Below are 21069 nucleotides of genomic sequence, written 5' to 3'. Positions count from 1 at the left end.
GGAGTTTGTGTCCAGGGAGGGGAGAGATGGGGTTTGGACCTTAGAAGGCTGGAAGTTGGAAGAGTGGGAGAGTAGAGCCCAAGCCGCGGCATGCCAAGGCATAGGCCCTGTCCCAGCTGAGCCACCTGAAGCCTTGTTCCCCCGGGGAGTACTTCGCTATATCCGAGGTGTGGCCTTAGCTGGAGGGTGATAGGAAAATACCTCCCCTACTGTTGAAGGAAATGACAGTTCCCATGCTCCCCCAGACAGACCTTCTTGGAGGAAATGAGGAAGGGGAACTTGGCAGGCTCCTTGGCGTTGTGTGATGGCAGCGCTGCCCCAGGTGGTAGACTTGGGGTCTAAGCCGGGGCTGCTCCGAGCCCTGTTCATGTGAAGAGTAGAGGCATGGGTGTGTAGGTGTATAAGGTGAGGGATGGAGGATTTATAGGAGGATTATTGTTTTTGGCTGGAATCTGTGGGTTTTTAGGGCCAGTGGCTGGCAGGAGGGAGTGGGTAGCTTTGAGGTGGTGGCAGTGTGGTGTGAGCTCACATCTTAGTTTTAGTTATCCCCGTTGGCATTTCTAAAGGAAATTTCAGTACAGGCCAGTGGTTGGTACCCTTTCTCTGTAAAGGGCAAGATTGTAAATGTATTTGGCTTTTCAGGCCACACAGTCTGTCATAGGACACCAGCCGTATATAGTCCATCAGCAGTGAGTCTGCAGTGTTCCAATAAAACTTTACAGAACTGGGCAGGAGCTGTTTGCTGACCACTGGTGCACAGGAGAGAGAGCTGGGCAGCCCTCTGCTTCCAGTGCCTGCTGGCTGTGGCACTCCAGGTCTTTATACTCTGTGCTGGAAGGTGGGCCCTGCATCCACACCCTCACCGCAGGCAGGCTGGGGCTGGAAGGACACAGGAGCCACTCTTTTGCCTACTGCCAGAAGTTGGGCCTGTGTGGCTCTGGACTCCTGCCTTGCATTTCTGTGTCAGCTATAGCTTTGGACTGTCTCAGTTATGTCTACGTCTTTTTCCCCCAGAAGTCAGGCAGGAGGAGACTTGAGAGGTGACCTGCCCTGCCCTCTGGTCCATGCTATCCTCAGTTCCTGAGTCGCAGCAGCCGTGGGGTGGGCTTACTGTCCTGCTGGGTGGTGCGTGGGGCCCCAGCTTTGGAGGCAGCCCCACTCTAGGGATTACATACGGGTTGGTGACCAGATCAGCTAAATTGGATTATGCATCATGTTTGGGAGTGAATTGAAATTACAAAGGGCAATTTTCTTTCTCACATTTCAAGGTCAGATGAGAGTATTTACTGTGTGGCCTCTGTTTATCTGGGAATGCAAATTGCATTTGGTGACTAGCATTGATGAGCTGTTAGGAACAGCACTCCTTAGAGGCCATGTTGGGAGGAGTGACCAGAGGCCAGGCAGAGCCTGCTCCCTCGGCCAGCCTTTGATTGCTCATTATTCCAATCTTTGCTTTTCTCATGCTCTGGTTTTGTTTCTGCTGCTTGGATTTCTTATTTTTTTTTTTTTCCAGAGAAATGTGTAATGACACTTGGAGGCATTTAAGATTGGAATTAGATGGCGTAAATAAGGACAGCTGCGTGCCACGCTGATCTCGGGTGTCCAGGGTGCTGGGGAAGCTCACTGCTGCCTGAATCTGTGCCTGGGTACACAGTGGGAGAGGCCAACACAGCAACTGCCACCGGCTCCTTCTTGTATCTCTGGTCCTCTCCTTCTTTTCACACATCCCCCAGCCCCATCACAGCTGTCCACGTGGGTAGACAGTGCTCAGGTGAGTCCTGCCTGTGGTCTCACCAAGGCTGCTCTCAGGTTCTTATAGGGCCCATGCACAAGTGTGCACGGGGGCAGCTTCATCCTGGAGGGCTCTGTGCAATGGGGCGAACTGCGTGCGTATAGGCGATCCTGGCCGCCGACCTCCTCTGCTGCCCCCATTAGACCTGTGCAGATTCACAGAAGTAGGTCGTGATATACGGCTCTGCCCGCTTGTTACCAGGGCGCAGTTGCAACACAGTGGGGGCTGAACGCAGATGGTAGACTTGCCCCTCCTATTATGGCAGGGCACGCAAAAGGAACCAGTACTTGCTAAGTGCTCTGTATTTTGCACCTGACCTGTGTGGCTTGTGAAGTTCTGTACAGCCCTCGAGCTTAGTAGACATCAGTGCCATAAGCATAGCAGGAGCTGGGAAGCCAGAGAAATTAGTGCAGTGTGCAGGGCCTTGGGCTGGTCAGGTGCCGTGGAGTTTTGATCCAGCTCTCTGGATCCTTACTCTAGGTGAGCCCTCAGGCCGAACTCCCCTGCTTCTCCCCAGGGCAGCCATTGGTCTCCCTCAGGAGGTCCTGAGCCAAGGGCACATGTGCATCTGCTACATACCCCGCTGTAACTGTGTTTCTGTGGCTGACCAGCCCTCTTGCTGATGAGAGTGGGAATGTGATAGCACAGGGGTCCCTCTGCCCATCTGGAGAACTTTGGACTGTCTCAGTTATGTTCTTCCTTCTGGAAGAACATTTTTGTACCCAGTCTGTGTTCCATCTAGAATTTTCCCACAGTGTTGTCCAGTAGCCCCTCAAGCCCCCTGTAAGTGCAGCTGTACATGTGCTTCCTGTGGCTGGGGAGTGTGCATGCATGGCTTGAGAGGTCCTGGCAGGTCGACTGTGTCAGGTCTGGTGGTTTCCTCCAGAGCTGGGCCCTGGTGCATTTCCTAGGACTGGAATTTTCCTTGGCCACCACCAGCCTCTCTAGCCTGCTGTCTGTCTCTGCCCAGGGCCCCCTCTCTTCACCCTGATATTTCCAGGAGCAGTCCAGCACTCTGTGGACTACCACAGGGCTGGACTTTGAATCTCAGTTCTTCCTCATCCGGGTTGCCCCTTCGCATGGTGATGGCAGTGATTTGCTGAGGGTGTACTCTGCAGAGCACTTGAGAGTGGAGTGATAAATCGGACTGTTGCCGTCTCTATCGTTCTGGAATGGAGTCGGGGTAGGGCTTTAAACTAATAAGCTACATAATAAGTACAGTGAGTCATGACAGGAAGGCAAAGACAGGGTCATGGGATAGAGCGATAAAGGTGAATTAAACTTAGGGTATGCTGCTGAGGCCACAGGATGCCCAGGCAGGTGGGCAAACTCTCAGAGCTGCTTGTGCAACATACCAGGTGGCTGAGGTGACAGAAGTATGGACTTCTCCAGAGCAACAAGAGCATGTGGGGCTGGAGTGGGCAGAGGCTATCCTGGACTGGCACTGAGGTTGTGTTGTGTACACAGCAGGCTGCGAGGGACATGGGAAGTGGGGTGTGACAAGTGTCCTTTTTAGGGTGGTTGGGTGGAGGAGAGTGGTGTTGCTCCAGGGAGGGCCAGGCAAAGGTAATCACTGCAGCCACTGAACGAGAGCCTGGAGGCGATGGGCTCTGTGGGTGCACCCTGGAGGCCTTGCCTTGCCCTCGTGTGGTGGTGGTAGGGTGGTTAGGGACAATCAGACAGGCCCCACAGTGCTGGCTCCTGAAGCTGGGCTGGCAGTGATGCCTTTCTCAGAGGCGGGAGGACTCAAGGACAAGTAGGTCCTTGCTGTGTCCCCTTATCAGCACATGACTGGACAATGGCTCCCTGCTTGGGAGCCTCAAATCCTTGGTTTTGTTCCGTCCTTCCCTGATTCTGAGCCCGTCGGGCTCCCTCTGGCCATCTGTTCTGTATGCTGATCTGGGCTGGTTTTTGCCATCTTAAGAGCCCATTCATGCACTGCCTACTGCACTGTCCTTCTCTCCAGTGCCTCCCTCAAGGAGAGGCAGTGCTCTAAGAATGCCTCACCTGACTTTAGGAGGAGGCCCATGGGGATCTGTCTGTGTGGCCTCACTCTTGTCTGGTGTCTGTAAACCTTCTGCCTGCTGCCAAAGCGGGGAGCACAAGGGTGTCAGTCAGCATGGCTATCTTGTACAGTGACTTGGGGCCAGGACACCGTGGCTGTGGCTGAGCAGTGGCTGGTGGAGGGCGTGGCTCTTCTTACTCAAGAGCCCTGGGTCTGAGAGCCCGGAGAGGCGTGGGCTCTGATCTGTGCTGTTTGCAGCACTTGCCAGCTCCTCCATGTGTGATACTCTGACCCTTCTGTTTTTGTTGACAAAATCTGAGAAACTGAAGCCTTTCTTGGGAGCAGCTGGACGAAAGGGAATCAACCTTTAGCTGGTAGGTACACCTGATGGACGTGAAGGAAGCTGTGGCCCCTGCTCTGTCACAGGCTAGGTAGGAATTGGTGAGTGTGCACCTGGCTGGGGCCCGATCAGTTTGTCATTACATTCTGGGGAACCCTCCCTACCCCACCCCTGCACTTTAGGAAACTAAGGTTCAGGTCCACCAGGAAATCTCAGTCTCCTGGGATCTGGCCATCATCAGTGTGGGAAGCTAGCCCTTACTGGTCCCCTGCTCAGGGTGACCCCCTCCAAGTAGGTCTTTTACCTCAGGGGGCCCTGAGCACAAAATTTCCACTTGGATAACCGCTGTGCCCAGTCAATTTTAGCTGTTCTTCTGGACCATCAGGGGCTGGAGGGCAATTCCTCTTCCCATTCCTTGCTCCCCCTAGTGGGTGTTCCCAAGCTGCCCCTGATTTCCTTTTGTTGTGTGCTTGTCTTCATCCCTTTCAAAGCCCGGAGTCCCTGGGATCTTGCCTGCTGCCCAGAGCATCACGGTTCTCTGTCTCATCATGCCGATGGCCAGCTCATTGTCCACTAGGTCCTGATGTTCTTTGGCTCTGTCCATGCCCATCCTGAAGGTGTGTGCAACTGTCTTTTGGGCCCAGGAGCGGGCCTGGCATGCACTCCTGGCCTGTCCATCAGTGGGACTGGCTGGCTTTCACACGTTGTCCACTTTTGGGGCTGCAACTCCACCCCGACCCTGCCTATGATCCTTCCCAGCTTGATTCTTCTGCACTGGACAAACAGATTCTGGAATTTCCCTTCAGCTCCAGGAGATCTTCTGATGAGCTTGGAGGAGCTATGGCACTTACTAGCAGTGGAGAGATGTTTGGGCAGGCTGCTGTGGTGGGTCCATCCCCTTGTGCTTTCCTCCTGATGTGGCATTGGGGACCCAGAGCCTTTTTTGCTGAAGGCAGATGTATAACAAGGGACCTGTTGGTGGTAGCTTAGGTTGGCCTGGCTGGGAGCATCCTCCATCAGGGGTCAGTGCTGCGGGCTACTTTAGGCATAGCACCTTAGGCAATGAAGGGCATGCATCACTGTGTCGTGGAGGAGACATGGTGGCCTCATGGAGATGACTCAGCTGCTTGGGTCTGAATCTACTCATCTGCAAACTGGAGAAGGTAAAAAACTGTTCGTGTGGGTAGGTTTTGATACATGCTTCTCAGCTCGCTAAGCATAAAAGTTGCTTTTAGCAATTTTGCAAGCTTGAATAAAACTTTAATGTTTTCCTAGTTCCACGCCAAAGAGAAATTCCTAAGAAACTGTGTACAGGGAGTTATATGTCTTACCCACCAAGAACACCCATGGGTTGGCTCAAACCATCAGTTAATGCTTGGGGCAGTCGTGAGGATGGTCCTCTGCATGTAGTAGCTCTTGTCCGGGTGTGGCAGGGAAAGTTGTCCTCTAGAGATGGGCTCCCATCACCAAACTGCCCCACTCTGTGGCTCTTAAACTGCAGACGTTGCTTTCCCATAGTTCGGGCTGTGGCAGAGCTGGTGTCTGGCCAGGGCTGTTTTCCTCTGTGTAGGTGGTTCTTCGCATTGTGTCCTCATGTGATAGAGCTGAGAGGCAGCTCTCTGGGGCCTTTTATAAGGATACCCATCCTGTCAGGAGGAGGATCCTACCTTTAAATACCATCATGTCAGCACATGAATTTTGGGGACACACTGCATGGCAAGGTGCTTGGCTCTGAGTTGTGTCTTGGAAATTTGGGCCTGGGTGAAGCCATGGAGGCACTTTGACTCCCTCTGTGTTTGCACGCCAGTCAGGGCTCTTTGCCTGGGAGTCTTTGCCTATTTGCTTGCACAGGTGTGCTCCTTACTGTGTTCGTGCTGGGGGCTGGGCTGAATTGGGATAAGGTAGACACAGCTCCTGAGATGCTGGGGTTGGGAGGAGCTGGAACCAGCAGTGACTTGGAGAAGATCGTTAAAATGTCTCCTGCTGCTTTGGAATGTCTCATGTCCTTTCCTTGTTCCTTGGAAGCAGATATTCTTAGGCTGAGGTTTCTGATGAAGACTACATTAAAGTGGACCGCGGTGGCCTGTCACACACAAAGACAGGTTCTCAGAAGCGCAGACTTGTTTCCCGCAGTAGATCTGCCTCAAAAGGCATCGATCGATAAACATGCCCAGCTTCTTCTTGAAACACCAAGAGCTTCATTTTGAACTCCCACGGGTTCACGGAAATGCTGCTGACCTCAGAGTTCAGCTTGGCGTGGAGCTAGAGGTTTAATTTTTTATGAGCTTTCTCTTCCTCCCCTCAGAAGAAAGGTTGAGAGTGAATGGAGGGAGGCTCCTCCAGAAAGAATCAGCAGTCTGGGACCTCTGGGACAGAGCCACCCAGATGTTCCTGGGGACTGTGGGGTAGAGGGGCTGAGGTCCCCTTCCAACCCGAGGTTGTGCATGTCACCATCTGCATCCTGGGGTGTGGATCACGCTTGGCGGCAGTGATTTGGGAAGCTTGCTGGGGGACACCACAGGTCGGATGTTGGGGGAAGTGGCCTCTTTGGACAGTGAGTTCCAGTCCTTCCTGCTGCTCAGGGGCTTCACACTGGACTGACCCTTCTTTGCCTGCAGAACTCCATTCCCTTTGCTGGACCAGCACCTGGAGCATGCTGCTGCACTTTTGTGCTGTTCCCATCCTGTATTTTTTTTTTTTTTTTTTTTTTTTTTGGTTTTTCTCCGGTACCGGGAACCGAACTCACGACCTTGCACTTGCCAGGCAGGCGCTTTTGCCGCTGAGCTAAATCCCCAGCCCTTATTTTTGTTTTTGAGACAGGGTCTCACCTTGTAGTTTGGCTGGCCTTAAACTTACTGTGTAGCCCAGGCTGGCCTTGACCTCTTAGTGATTTTTCTGCCTCAGCCTCCTAAGTGCTGGTATTTCAGGCATGTGCTACCACGCCCAGAGCTATTCCTCATCTTGTGAACAAGTTCCCTTACCCCATCTACTGTCAGCCTGTTGTCTACCCACCTCTACAGTGCAGCAAACCTCTCTGGGCCTCTCTTCACTCATTTGTGTAGCCTCTTCCTCATCTGCCCTTCATCTTCCTCATCCCCCTCTGCCTTTGCTCCTTGTCTCTGTCTGGCTTTGAGCCTCTCAGGCTGGCTTCCCCTTCCTTATGCTGTGACTGTGCTCCCCATGGAAAGCCTGCCTCTCACTCACCCTTCTAACAGCCCCCACACGGTCCTGTCCTCATTCTGTGCCTCTGAGCATTCCATTCCCTCCACTGCGCCTCGTGCGGACGCTCTTGTGTTTGCTTATTGTCGGTTGTCCATCACTGCTAGCTTTGCAGTGTGGGACCTACAGCCTATGTCTGTCACCTGACCCGGTGTCTCCATCAGGCAGTGTGGGTGCTCGAGGGGGAGGCAGGGCCCTGCCCAGTGCTTGTCCTGCCTGTGGGCCTTCTGCCTGCTTCTTGCCCTCTGTGCTCAGATACACCGCCTGAGCGGGTCCTCCCACCCTGCCCAGGCAGCCTGTCTGGTCCCAGGCTGTCCTGTGTGTTCCATTATCTTCGTATCCCCTCCTCTCTGCTTTGTCCCCACCACCCAAGGATTGTAATTGCCTCCTGCAGGTGCTACCTGTTTGATGTCTTATGCCCAACTATGGCCTTGGCTGTGCCCAGTGTGGCAGCTCTTAGGCTTATCTCTGCCCCTGTGGACAGGGTCGAGGTTTGCAGTTGGCTGCCCTGCCCTCGGTGCTGTCCTGCCTCCTCTCTGGGCCTCTGGTTGGGTTGTGCTCCTCTGGCTTTCTTTGTTCCCGTCCTCTCCAGATGACGTGGACAGTGTTTTGCTCTTGAGTGAGTAAAGGTTTTCTTCATAACCTGGCAAGAGAACTTTTCTGTCTGAACCCAGCACTTTGCTCCTGAAGGCTCTGTCTTCTCCCTTGGGTGCCAAAGAGCTCCCAGCTTGTGTCTCTGCTTACAGGGTGTATTAGTCAGGGTTTCCTTGCTAGGACCAAACGCCTGATGTACACAACTTAAAGGAAAAGAGGTTTATTTTTGCTCATGGTTTCAGAGGATGAACCCACAGTTGCTGAGTCCATGGCAAAAGCAGCATGGAGGATCAAAGCTGCTCACTTCACAGTGGGAACAGTGCCAGCAAGAGAGATGTTGTCTGAAGGCACACACACCCCATGACCTACCTCCTCTGCCTGGGCAGATCTCCTGAGGGCATTCACCTGTGAATCGAGTAGATTCATTCACTGATGAGCACCCCCCTCCCATCTTGCCACCTCTCCAGGAGTCTCTTAATCCAGTCAAGTTGACAGTGCCGCTTGACCATCACAACTTGTGTTCTTTCAGCATCTTGGATCTGGGTGAAGAGCTGAAGTTAGAACTCCTGGTGCCTGTACCCTCTACTCCCTGCAGTGCCTGAACCCCAAGGGCAGTGTGTGGGTTGGTTGCCAGCTTAGACCAAAAGCCAGGGTTCCTGGCCCAATCTTGCTTCCTCGTTCTGTTACCCTGAACTCAAGTCCTCAAAACCCAGAAGGTTGGTGGTTATAGTGTGACTATATATTTGCACCTGCTCTGGTGGGAGGGCCCTGCATGGGAGACGACCCCAGACAGATCTAAGGATGTTGTGCCTCCGGGATACAGGGCTCCCTGACCCCCTTGTGCTAAGGACAGCTTGTCAGAGAAGCCCCTTTCCCTCAGCTCTGCCTGGTGAGCTGTGCCCAGTCACCTGCAGGGTAGCATTGCTGTGTTCTTGCTCCTTTGTATGCATGACTCTTACAATAGCAGTGTGAATGCTGCCATTCTCCTAATTAAATTACCCACTTTGGAGCAGTGATTTAAAGCACTTGTGAACTTACCCACCTGAATTCAATGATTCAAGAGTCGATTTCACAGTTCTTGATTATTAAATTGGTCTATGAATAGTTTTAAATTGAACTGGAACTCAAAATAGCCTCTTAATATGTCTGTTTGCAAGGAATATTTGTACTTGTTGTATTTTATGGTTTTGGTTACGGAGCACCCAGAGGTGTGGGTGGTAGTTGGCTGATTCTGCATTTGCTTTCCAAGACCCTCCGCTGGGTGAGATGTGGTGTCCTTGACGCTGGTGCGTGGGTCCCAGCATCTGTGGTTCTGCCTGGCTCTCCAGGGTCATCCAGGGTCATCCAGGGTCATCTAGACTCCCCGCAGTTGGTAGAACAGGGTCAACACTAGGTTCTTTCTGAAGTTCTGTGTTTTTCTTATTTTTTATTTTTTTAAGAGAAAAAAAATAACAAAATAACAATAAAGACAAAACAGCACAAGAACAATAAAAACAATACACAATTTCAAAACAAGATGATAGGAATTCACAATGGTTGTTATATTACATATTGTCATCTTCAATGAAATTGCTCAGATTACCAGATGTTAAGAATGCAAGATTGATCAAACAATTAAAGAGAATATAAAATAATAAAAAACATTAGAAACGATACAGTGAAGTTCTGTGTTTGAGTTGCATTCACTTTAAATTATACTTAAGCTGTTTAAAGAGTTTTACTAAATTCAGATTTAGGGAAATCTTAGACTCCCTCTGAGGAAAAGATTATCTGTTGTCCTCAAGGTTTTGTTGAGATCCTGTAATCAAAGCAAATAGAAATAATTGGATGCCAAGGATGATCTAAGACGTAGATGCCTTTCACAGCCCCCATCCTACATTTCTGTATTTTCAAAGCAGCCTCCCTGTTCTCATTGTCATCTCGCATCAATGTTATAAATGTCACCTTACAGTGGAATCTTAATGCCTGCTTTAGTTTTGAGGTTTATTTAGGATTTCCTTTCAAGAGAGGTTTCTGCCATGTGAGTAGCACAAATGCTGTGTCCCACCACCATTTCTTGGCACTGCCTGTGGTGCACCGTCCTGATGGGTTGGTCCTGCCCGCATTCCCTCCATATCCCTCCCTGGGCATGCGCGTGTGAGAGGGGTGGAGCGTGGGAAGCCATCTGGGCATTGATGGAATCTTGCGGTCAGCAGTGCCGGGCACTGGCCTTAGGCAGCCTCTGGAGGACCAGTAGGCGCAGAACCTGTGCAGGGCACTGGGCTGAGAGGAGTGGTGGCTCTGAGAGATGCAGGGTGGTGGCCACATTCTGAGGGTCGCCCCTGAGCAGTCAGCACCTTCTGATAGGGAGGATCCAGCCACCTCTGCTGTCTCACGAGATTTGATGCTGGAGGATGGACCTGTGAGGGTTGTTAGGAGGCCGTCCTGGTGTTTTAGGTAAGACTGTGAGGCAGAGGCTATGGGAGCACAGAGGGAGAAGATACACCAGAAAAAGAGGTGGACAGAAATGATGGCTGGCCATGAGGCAGGTGGGAGGGTGCCCAGCCCAGCCACACCGCTGTTGTCTGTCCTGTGCCACAGCTCCAGGGCCAGTGCATGGCTGGGTTTTCGCTTTGCAGAGCGTCTTCTGCCCAGCCAGCCACTGCAGCACAGCCCCCCACGCTGCACATCTGTGCTGACTGTGATTCACACGGGAAGTGCTTGCGCTGGCAATTTAGCTCATTCAGAAGCCCCGTCCCGTAGCACTGTGTGGTTGACAATTTTTCCCATTGTGTGTGGAGTTGAGCTTCCCTCCACCTCCCGCTGTGTGCTGGGATCACCCTGGGTATCTATTTGAAATCCAGAAACTCCTGAAAGGCGCTAAGTAGCTATTCAGGAGTGAGGAAACGGCGGGGAGGTGGGCACACGTGCAGCTCTATTTTAGGATGTCCTGGGCCCTGGGGACAGTGTGCCAGGCCTCACTGTTCTGCCATCTTGCTTTCCCTGAGCAGTGCCCGGGGGCTGGAGAAGGCCCAGCAACAGCTACAGGAGGAGATGCGACAGGTCAGTGGCCAGCTCCTGGAGGAGAGGAAGAAGCGCGAGAACAACGAGGCACTGGCCCGGAGGCTGCAGAAGCGTGTCCTGCTGCTAACCAAGGTATGGGCTCTTGGAGGGGCAGCCGAGCTGTCCCTGCCTTGTCCACACCTGCCCTTTCCTCTGTGACATCTCGCCTCTGTCCCAACATCTGCACAGCCAAGTGTTGTTACCTGCTGATGGTGGTCTACATGTTCACATCTTGGGCAGAGTTGTGTATAACTGCCTGGGAGCCATGATCAGAGGTGGCATAAGCTCTCCTCTCCACTCAGGAGGATGTGGTTGGCATTTTGGTTAGGCTGTCCTCTCTTTTCCTTGGAATGCCACACAAAGTCCATCCAATCCAGTGCTCTCAATGGGCTCCACTTTTCTTGATACTTTTCCAACATCCGGTGTCCCAGCCCACTGTCCTCTGCAGGATGCACATGTAGTAGTAAGGTCAACACTCTTGAACCCTGGTGGGTGGGCAGCTGTCCTGTCCTTTACTACCAGAGAGTGCAGAGGAACCTGGGAGTGGCTCTGGCCTAGGGTATGGAAGAGGGTGGTTGCTTGTTTGTAGATGTCACGGGAACCATTCTGATGGCTAGTTTTTTTCTAATTGTTCTGGCCCAAAAGGGTTCTGATGTCAGCACATTAAGCTGAGGTTGCAGGCATGAGTGGTTTTTGGTGTTACTTAAAATGTCATCATGAGCTAGGTGTGGTGGCACATAGCTGTAATCCTACCACTATGGAAGGCTGAGGCAGGAGGATCACAAGTTCTAGCCCAGTCCGGGCAACTTAATGACTTAGTAAGACTTTGTCCCCACCCTCCAAAGGGCTGGGGATATAGTTCAGTGTGAAGGCCCTAGATTCAGCCCCCAGTACTGGGGGGAAAAAAAAGTTGCATGGGTACTGAAATTTCAGAAGACAAGAGCCAAGTCTGTCCCCAAGTGCTCTCCAGGCAAGGGTGGGATGTCCAGCGTGCTGGCAGGGCCTCCCTGTCTGTGTCTACCCTAATGTTGAGTGAGCAGACGAGGCTGTGTTGTCTGCCCTCTCCCAGGAAGGTAGTGTGGCTGGGAAGTAACAGGAGCTGCATCCATGAATGTCTGCCTGCTCTTGGTCATGTCTAGGGCGAACCAGGGACTGTTTTGCTACTGGGATCTCCTGGTAAGCAAGTTTTTAGGGAATGAGTTGTGTTTCACCTCCTGCATGCTGCTGTTTCATGACTTCTCCTGCACATTCTTGGCAGCATCTTGCTGTCTGTTACAGGAGACTTTCTGTCTGTTTGGTGTCACACTGAGCTTCCTAAGGTGTGGATGGAACCAATGCCTTCTTCAGTGCCAGAGAGGGGAGATTTCCAAAGTCTTCATGAATAGCTCAGCCCAGGACTGCACTTTGGCAGAGAAGGTGCTTGCCCTTGGGTGTGGCTTCTTTTGCTGGACTCATGGGGTGAGACTCTGGGCCTCCCCCATCCTCCCTTCTTTCCCAGGCGTCATTCTTGTGACTGCCAGTGTCAGCACAAGGCTCCTTGAATGGGTTTATGCACACGGTTCTTACAGGATCGGCAGTCCAGTGGGGAAGAGGTGGCAGCAGCACTCAACTGCACGTGCCCGCCAGCCGTGACAGAGAAGAGACAGCAGTTCCATGATGACATGGGAGGAGTTGTCTGAGGTCAGGTTTAAGCAAAGACTTGAAGGGTTTGCTGTCTGTGAGAGCCTACGTGGAGAATTGGTGCTCTTCTGTGCAGAACCATGACTGGGAGGGAGGGAAGCTTTCTCTGAGCTACTGGTGTCAGCATGCAGACACACAGAAGAAGGCTGAGAAGGCACCTGGCCTAGCCGCCATGGTGTCAGTCCACATGGCTCCCTGTGGTGGTACAGCAGGGATGCACAATGTGGGACACCCAAGGTCATGCTGGAGCCAGGCCCCGAGAGTCAGATGGAGATAAGGATGTGCGGCTGGGTGGTGGGCAGCTGAACCAGGTAATCCTCACATGGAGGCTGTGCTGTGGTCCTACAGGCTAGAGGCTGACCTTGCCCTATCAGCTCACAGCCAGCTGTTAGTCTCTCTGGGTCTCTTTTTCCCTGCTCAGCAGGCTGGTTCTGGTCCCTGGGACCGTGGCCATGATGGTTCATTACATCAGCTTATTGGTTCCTATTTGAGCTGTGCTGTCAGGCCATCCTGCAGAGCACACCATAGCCAGATCCATACCCACTGTGGCAGGAGGTTTTGCACTACTCATGCTCCAGAGACGTGGCTGCCCGTGTGCCAGCCAGGAAAGAGTGGAGTGAGTAGTTTTATAGGAGGCTGCCAGGAAGTAGTGGGTGGCTCTGGGTTTGGCAGTGGGTTTGTAGCTCTCTTGGGAGAAGGGGCAGCTTCAGGCAAGGTATTCTGGTGCTCCCAGCTAACATAATGGAGTACCTGGACTGAGTAACTTATAAATATCCTGTTGTTAATACATATTTGCATGGTACATTTGAAAAATTAATAAAACAGTGTTGACTCATTATTAACAAAAATCAGTACTTTCTTCAGAGTCCCTTAGTTTTTATGAAATACCTTTTTCTCTGCTAGGATCTAGCTTTCGTACCATGTGACATTTAGTAACCCCATCTCCTCAGGCTCCTCTTGGCTGTGAGAGTCTCTCACAGTTTGTTTCTGGTGACCTTGGCACTTCTGAGGAATTTCCTCCTTTTTAGATTTACCTGATACTTTCCTCATGATTACTTGGGGTTGTGGGCTGGGGAGGAGGACTGCAGAAGAGAACTATGCCCCCACTGCATCCTGTGAAAGGGCCACACAGTCAGCTTGACCTACCATGGGCACTGCTGACCTTGAGCACCTGGCTATGTTCTTGTTTGCCAGGGTTCTCCACTGTAAAAGTCCCTGTTTCCCAATTTTTCATGTGTGCTCTTTTTCTTTTTTTAAACTGATTCCAAGATTTATTATGAAATTACTGTAATTTTGTTTTATTTTAGTTTGTTTTTTGAGACAGGGTCTTGCTGTGTAGCTCAGGCTGGCCTTGAAATCACAGCAGTCCTCTTGCCCCAGCCTTCTGAGTGCTGGGATTATATGCCTGTACCACCACATTTGGCGTAAAGTGTGCCATTCTGAAGCTACCCACACCTACTGGGTGGGGAGATAGTGGTTTTCCCTGGGGGCAGAGTCTCTACATAAATTATATGGGGTCTTTAATATGGGTGGCTTGTCTCTTCTCCTCATTTATTTATATTAGATGGGCTGGTGCATATTTATCTTAGGTTTTAAACTTTAACCCAGCACTATTTTATTCTGTGGTTGTGACTTTGGTGCTCTTTCAGTGCAATCCTGGGTCTTTTTCATGTGTCCCTGTCATTATGGTTTCATGTGTGTGAGAGGTATGTTTGTTCGGAGCACTGTCTTAGTTGTGGCCCTAAAAGATGCTCCAGGTTACCTATGTCTTTCCTGCCCCAGTTCTGCAGTCAGCTATTTCACTAGGACTGTTTGGTTCTTTTGTACAGAGTGATGGGTCTGGTGCTGTTGGACCCAGCCCTCTTGGCCCAGAAGAGCTGGGTGATGTGTGTGCACACTAGCTTGTGTACACGAGCATCGGTGCCTCTGTGGGATGTCTGCATCCCACTCAGTGGAGTCCATAGGAGTCCTTGTTTGGGTTCAGCCCCTGATGGGCTGCTATAGCCCCTCACTTTCCTGGCCGCCCCCCCCGCCACTCCTGCAGTGAGAAATCTGGCTTCCCCCTTGAGCTTCCTTGGTGTGAACCTATAGCAGCATCTGCATTGGCCATCTCAGCTGAGGAGTTTTTAGTTTTCTTCTGGAATGCAGGCTCCCAGAAAGTTCAGAGGTTTCCTGTAGCAGCATTCCTTGACCCTGGTAGTTTTTACATGGCTACAGATAGATGCTTCCAGACCTATAAGGGGTTGCATCCCAGTAAAGCCATCACAAGTTGAATGTATGAGTGGAAAATGCACATAGCATATGGAAGCTGCTGCCCATTGCAGTTAGTCTGCCAACCTGAAGTTTGTCCAGAACACTGTGGTAGCCGAGGTCAGGCAAGCTTGTCTACCTCAGAGCCTGTCCAATAATGGAATGTTGACTTCTCATGAACTATCTGGAGGACTTTACTGAAACTGCAAATTGGGGTGGTTGTTGGAGGTGAAAAATCAGTAGTCCTGTCTATGTAGGTTGAGGTCAGTCCTCTCAGAAGAACATCAGAACTAGGAGTTTAGTGTTGGCAGCATGAGTACTCTGTGCTCTTCTGTCACCTCTGTGGGTATAAGCTCAGGCCACCAGCACCTTGGGCCGCCGCCCACTCTGCTCACTCCCATCCTTCCCCCAATACCTGAGATACCTTCCGTTTGCTATTTCTGAAGCCCTCTCATTTCAACAGTGTCGTATGAGTGCACTCATAGAGTACATAACCTTTTGAGATTGGCTTTCTTCATGCTGCATGGTTGTGAGAGCCACCAGATTACTGTTTGTGTCTGTAGCTTGTTCCTTTGTCACAGCTGAGTGGCACCCCACGGCAGGATCACTATGTGTATCCTAGTTGCTGCCAAGAAATGGCAGGGATGCCTCATGATTTTTGCCATGATGTGCAGATGGCTGATATCACCAATGTGGGCCAGCTGCACTGCCTTGGTGTTGTGCTGGTAGAGACACAGTTGTGCCCAGGAAGGTGGATGCTGGCACCAGCTGTGGCTTGCTGAGGATGTTGTAGGACTTCCTTCAGGCCTCCAGGTGGTCCTGGGAGCTGGGAGGCAGGCTCCTGGGAAAGCTGGGTGGCCTTTTCCACACCTTGCCTTGCCTGTGCTTGCAGACTAAGCGCCTCTTCTTGGGCTGTTGAAGAGTTCAGGCTTCAGTTCCTCTCAAGGCAAGAGTTCCTGTCACTGGGGGCCAGATGCTGTGGGATGGCGCCACTGTTCTTCAGGCATGGGTGTTGGCTTTCTAAGGTGATAATCTAGGGTGATAACTAGGGTGATAACCACATGGACTTTCAGACCTCCTACGAGGGGTGGTTCATTTCCCAGGTACCACTAGGTCTTACAGACCTGATCAGGGTATGGGTTCAGCCCCTGCTGGGCAATACTTGGGGCTCTGGACTCTACTTCTGAGCTCATTGGGCTTGGCATGGTGTAGTTTCTTGGTTGTAGGTCTGAGATCCTGTGCCCCTGCCCTTGGAGGACACCCCTATACCCGTTCTGTTGCTTCCCACCTGCCCTGTCCACCTAGTGAGGGTAGGTGGAGACTTGCCAATCCCACTCTTCACACTTGTGAGTCCTAGTTAGCAGTCTGTATGGCCTGTCCCATGTGTACATCCACATGGCTCATGGAGCTCTTGTGGGCGGGATTTGCCCTGTGTCTCTATTATGGCCTCTGCTCTGTTATATGAGTTGCTTTGGTGCTAATGGCTACTCAGATCCCCCTCTGAGAGCTGGGACTCCAGTCACCTTGTGGAATTGTTTATGATGGTGCTTATGTGGCATGATCCCTGTCCCCTGTGGAGGCAGAGATCTTGCCTTGCCCAACTGAGCCCCTTGAGCTTCTTGGAGTTTGCCTGGCTTTCTTCTTGGGAAGTTTCTGTCGTTGAAGTTCACACGTTGAACTCCTAAGGTGGGAAATTTCCATTTTCCTTTCCCCTGTTGAGCAGATTAAAAGCCAATGGCTTTCTGGTCCAAATTAGCCTCGCCCCAACCCATGCCGTGCTCAGGGTGTCTCTCTGAGTTAGTGAGAAGGTAGGTATTGATTGCCCGACACTAACTGATTATTCGCACCACCTGTCCCTCTAAGGCGTGTGGTGATGGTCGATATACCAATCATCCATGTGGCCCTTGGGCCTGATGCAAGGATCCTTCTTGCTGGCTGGTATGACGCAGCTGTGCCTTGCTGCATGACGGCTTCTACAAGGTGACATCCCTGCTGCTGCCCACCTCCTGAAGATGCCAGCCTGACCTGCTGTGGATGGGAAGTACCCTCTATGAGGGTCCGTGAGGAGGCTGCCCTTAGCCCTTGGATCTTTCCCTGATCTTGCTAGGGGTAGGGGGTTCCTGCCCTGACCACCTCCAGCAGCATCTCCAGGGAAGAGCTTTGGATCTGGCCACAGTGAGCCCTACAGATGGCTCTCAGCCTCTGCAGGGGGCTGTTTGTGTGCTTGACATTTAAGTATACAGTGCTTAGAATGTGCAATTTTATTTTGAGACCTTTATTAAGCGTCTCCAGTCTAAGGAGTTAATTGTTACTGATAGCTAAGAGTATAATTACCTTGGTAAAATATCATGACTATTTTAAGCAATTGAAAATTGGCTTCTAGAACTGGGTGAACACAAACCATTTTCCTATTTGAAATGAGCTATTTCCAGTGTGCCCTAATATTCTACAACATGGTTGCAGAATCTTATTTATAGAATGTAAGCTGTAAAAGCTAACTTTTAGTAAGAAAATTTTTAATGAAGTAATCCTCCCCTTTTCTCTGTCTCCCCCCGCCCCCATCCAAATGGAGTGGTCATGGGACACTTGTCAGGGTCATACATAAAGCAGTGTCTTACACAGTGGCTGTGGAGCAGTGTTTGGTTGTCATGGTGACATCCTGCCCTGTGACCCCTCAGGTGTGGAACTGAGTCTTGTATTCCCAGGTTTCAGAAGGTTGGGATTTTTCGTTTTGGATAGTATCTTGCATGTGTGCTGGCCAATGTGTTACTGCAAGCAAATAGCCTGAGTAGGCCTCCCTGGAGATGAAAGTGACTGTCCTGACCCTTCCATCTTGTCTCTCTTGTCCTTTTTGCTTGCTAGGAGGGTCAGAGCTACTAAATTCTGTAAAATATACTTTGTAAGCTGGAAAACTCTTCAAAAGTGGTAGTGATTATTTTGTGGTTTCAGAACCACTGCTTGTGGCACTGTGCTCTGCAGCCCTGTCTGTAGCAGAGTCCTTCGATGCATTGTCCACCTTCAGAGGCTAGAGAGATGTGAGCAGTGGTACTTTGTCTGCAGTGCTCAGCGTGGCTGGTATTGATTTCAGAGGAGGGCTGAGGCACAGATGGGATGGGTCAGTAGGGGTGGCTGGAGTGTCAGGGGCATCTCAGGAGTCAGGCTCTACTCTTGTAGACTTCACCCGAGGTGGCTTGTCCAGGGTGTCCAGCAGTGGGAGGTCCAGGCCCTGGAGGGCAAGAGCAGACTTGGCTATGGTCACTGCTGCCTCCCACTGCCTTTCATGAGCCAGCCAGCAAGCAAGAGGCATTTTAGGCCTCCTCTATCTGCACCATCTGGGAATGCACTGTCAGACTGCTAGATTCTTCTTCTTCCCGACCTGTCACTTCCTCTCTGTAGAGATGGTGACCTGTCCCTCCTTGTGTGTGCACAAGTCAATATGTGTGCAGGGCAGAAGCATGGGGTAGCTGGTTGCCATTGGCAGAGCCGGAGACCACAGGACGGTACAGCTGAGTGGCTCTGGCTCACTTTTTTTTTTTTTTTTTTTGGTTTTTCTCCGGTACCGGGAACCAAACTCACGACCTTGCGCTTGCCAGGCAGGCACTTTGCCGCTGAGCTAAATCCCCAGCCCGGCTCTGGCTCACTTTGCAGTGCTGTCCTAGAAATGTGGGCAAGAGCAGGTCTCTGTGGGGGTGGGGTGAGAGGGGACAGAGCCTGCTGGTGCCTTGCCCAGGCACAGCTCTCCACAGCAGGACTCACTTTGCCCACATGGCTGTTTCATCACTCCTCTGAAGTCAGGTGTCAAAGTCACATCTCACATATGATGAACTCCTGAAAGAAATGTGTGTCAAGGGGAAATAGAGTAGAGTTGATGCTGTTTGTGTGATTTATTTGCTGTCTGATATTGGCAGCTTACACTTTAGAGACCACAGTGCAAGGTCTTGCCTAGCATGTGCTTTTCCCAGCCCTGGACAGGCTGCTGTCCCTGCAGGTGAGTGCCACTTCACTTGTTGGCTCTGTGTCTCAAAGACCTGACCTACCCCATTGGCGTCTGAGTCATAGAGTCTCATGGAATTGGGTGGGATAGGGTATATCTTAGTTACTTTCTTGTTGCTGGGACAAAATACCCCACAACCCAAGTTAAAGGAGTAGAGGTTGATTTGGGCTCACAGTTTGTAGAGGTTTTACAGTCACCTGGCTCCAAGCAGGGTGGCATGGCAGAGGGACATAGCAGAGGAGAAAGAGTTCATGGCAGGGTAGGCAGGAGGCAGTGAGCCTTCTTTCTTGTTTTATCCCATCCAGTCTGTAAACCCATTGGTTGGTGTCACAACCAGAGTGGGTCTTCTGTCTTCAGTAAATAGATTCAGCCATATCCAGAACTATGCTAAACCAATTGGGTTGTGTCTGTGATGAACAGAAGTTTTCAGTTTTAATGTAGTCTGACATACTGATTTTTTAATCTTTGTTCTGACACTTTTGGAGTCTTTATTAAATATCTTTTTTTTTTTTGGTTTTTCTCCGGTACTGGGAACCGAACTCACGACCTTGCGCTTGCCAGGCAGGCGCTTTTGCCGCTGAGCTAAATCCCCAGCCCCCTTAAATATCTTACCTACTAAAGTCATGAGCACATTAAAGAGATTTCAGTGTTTTCTCTGAATACTCTGATTTTACCTTCCGCACTTCAATCTGATGGGGCTCGTGTGTGTGTGTGTGTGTGTGTGTGTGTGTGTCTAGAGCATCCTTGACAAGTGCTGTACTACTAAGTCACATCCCCAGCTCCCTTATTATTATTAGAGGTAGAGTTTGTCAAGTTGCCCAGGCTGGCCTTAATCTTGCAACCCTCCTGCCACTGCCTCCTAAGTAGTTGGAATTATAAGTGTGCACAACTGCACCCAGATCGAATTGGGCTTTGCCCGTGATGTGAGACAGGCAGGTGGACTTGTTTTGTCCTCTGAGATCTGTAGATGATCAGTTTGGGAAGAGCACTCTTTCCAGTGTTCTGTTGCCCTGATATCAGCTTGGTGGCCAGTCCTGGGTGGAGCTGAGTGTGGTCTGCACTATACTGCAGCTCCTTTTGTCTGTCTCTCTGCTGGTGCCACACTCTCCTCCCTTGCTTCTAGTTCAGGGTCAGTTTTGATATCCACTAGTGAACCACTATACATTTGTTCTTTTTAATTTCTGGCTGGTTTGGTCCTTTGCGTGTCCCTTTACAGAACGAATTTGTTAATTCCCATGAAACCCTCTTCTGGATTAGGATTGGAATAAATTTATAAATCATTGTGGGAATAAATAGCCTCTTAACATTATCTAATCCTCTAAACCATGAACATTATGTGTCCCCCATTTACTGAGATGGTTTTTAATTGCTCTTAGCAAGTTTTATGGGTTTTAGGCTAAAAGTCACACACATCATTAGATTTTCCCTGAGAATTTTCCTCTCATGCTAGATTTTATGGTGTCTCCTGAGGCCTTTATCTTCTGCCTGCTGGTTACAGTCAGGCTTTGTGTACTGCCCCTGCCCCTCCCCTGACAACTGTTGTCATGACAGTTCTGCTGTCCTCTGTGAACAATCGGGTGTGTGACCTTTTTGGTCCCTGTGCCCTGACTCCTGGCTGCTGAGTCACATGGAGTCATGATGAGCATGTATCTCATTCAGGTCTCAGGAGCTTCGGCAGTTCATCGCGAGGTGTCTGGTGTGCTATGAGGATGCTCCTTACTGAGTCTGTGAAATCGTTCACTGCTTGTTGTTTTCCAGGAGTTTTTATCATGACTGCCTACCCCATGAGCTTTGATGTGGATTATTTTTAAGTTACCAGTTTAAAGTATTTCCTGGTAACATCTCCAGATTTGGAAAGGCTAGCCTTGAAACAGAATTTGGCATGTTAGAGGCAAATAGAAATCCAGAAGGGAAGCCCTCAAATATATCCACACACTTGCTCATTTTCCCATCCTACCAATTCCTGTTGAGTATCTGCTGCTAAGCCAGTGGGGTGCTTGTTAACACTGGATCCAGGTTGAGGGACAAGTGGGCCACCCTGAGAATTTGGGCTGTTGCTGGGAAGAAGGCCAGGCCTTTCATGCGGGAGATGAGTGAGCCAAAGGAGGAGCAGGTGAACCTTTCACAAGCGACACACCTGCACCCCTAGAGGA

General features: G+C 50.8%; 1 protein-coding gene across 8 annotated transcripts in view; it reads left to right on the top strand.

Annotated features, from left to right (window-relative positions):
* Positions 1-21069, top strand: part of Mad1l1 (MAD1 mitotic arrest deficient-like 1 (yeast)) — a 331751-nt gene that overhangs the window by 110093 nt on the left and 200589 nt on the right. For 7 of the 8 annotated variants that reach the window (XM_013521213.1, XM_005397818.2, XM_005397819.2 and 4 more), the window contains one exon: positions 10941-11085. In XM_013521213.1, the coding sequence (XP_013376667.1) occupies positions 10941-11085 (145 nt within the window). Of the gene's footprint in view, positions 1-10363; positions 10387-10940; positions 11086-21069 lie in introns of those variants that run through there. The other variant, XM_013521216.1, reaches the window with a different exon arrangement.

The sequence above is a fragment of the Chinchilla lanigera genome, unplaced genomic scaffold, assembly GCF_000276665.1.
Source record: "Chinchilla lanigera isolate Chin_1 unplaced genomic scaffold, ChiLan1.0 scaffold00059, whole genome shotgun sequence".
In the NCBI taxonomy this organism is placed as follows: domain Eukaryota; kingdom Metazoa; phylum Chordata; class Mammalia; order Rodentia; family Chinchillidae; genus Chinchilla; species Chinchilla lanigera.
Note: the sequence above shows the minus strand (reverse complement) of the source record. Positions and strands in the feature narration are given on the sequence as shown.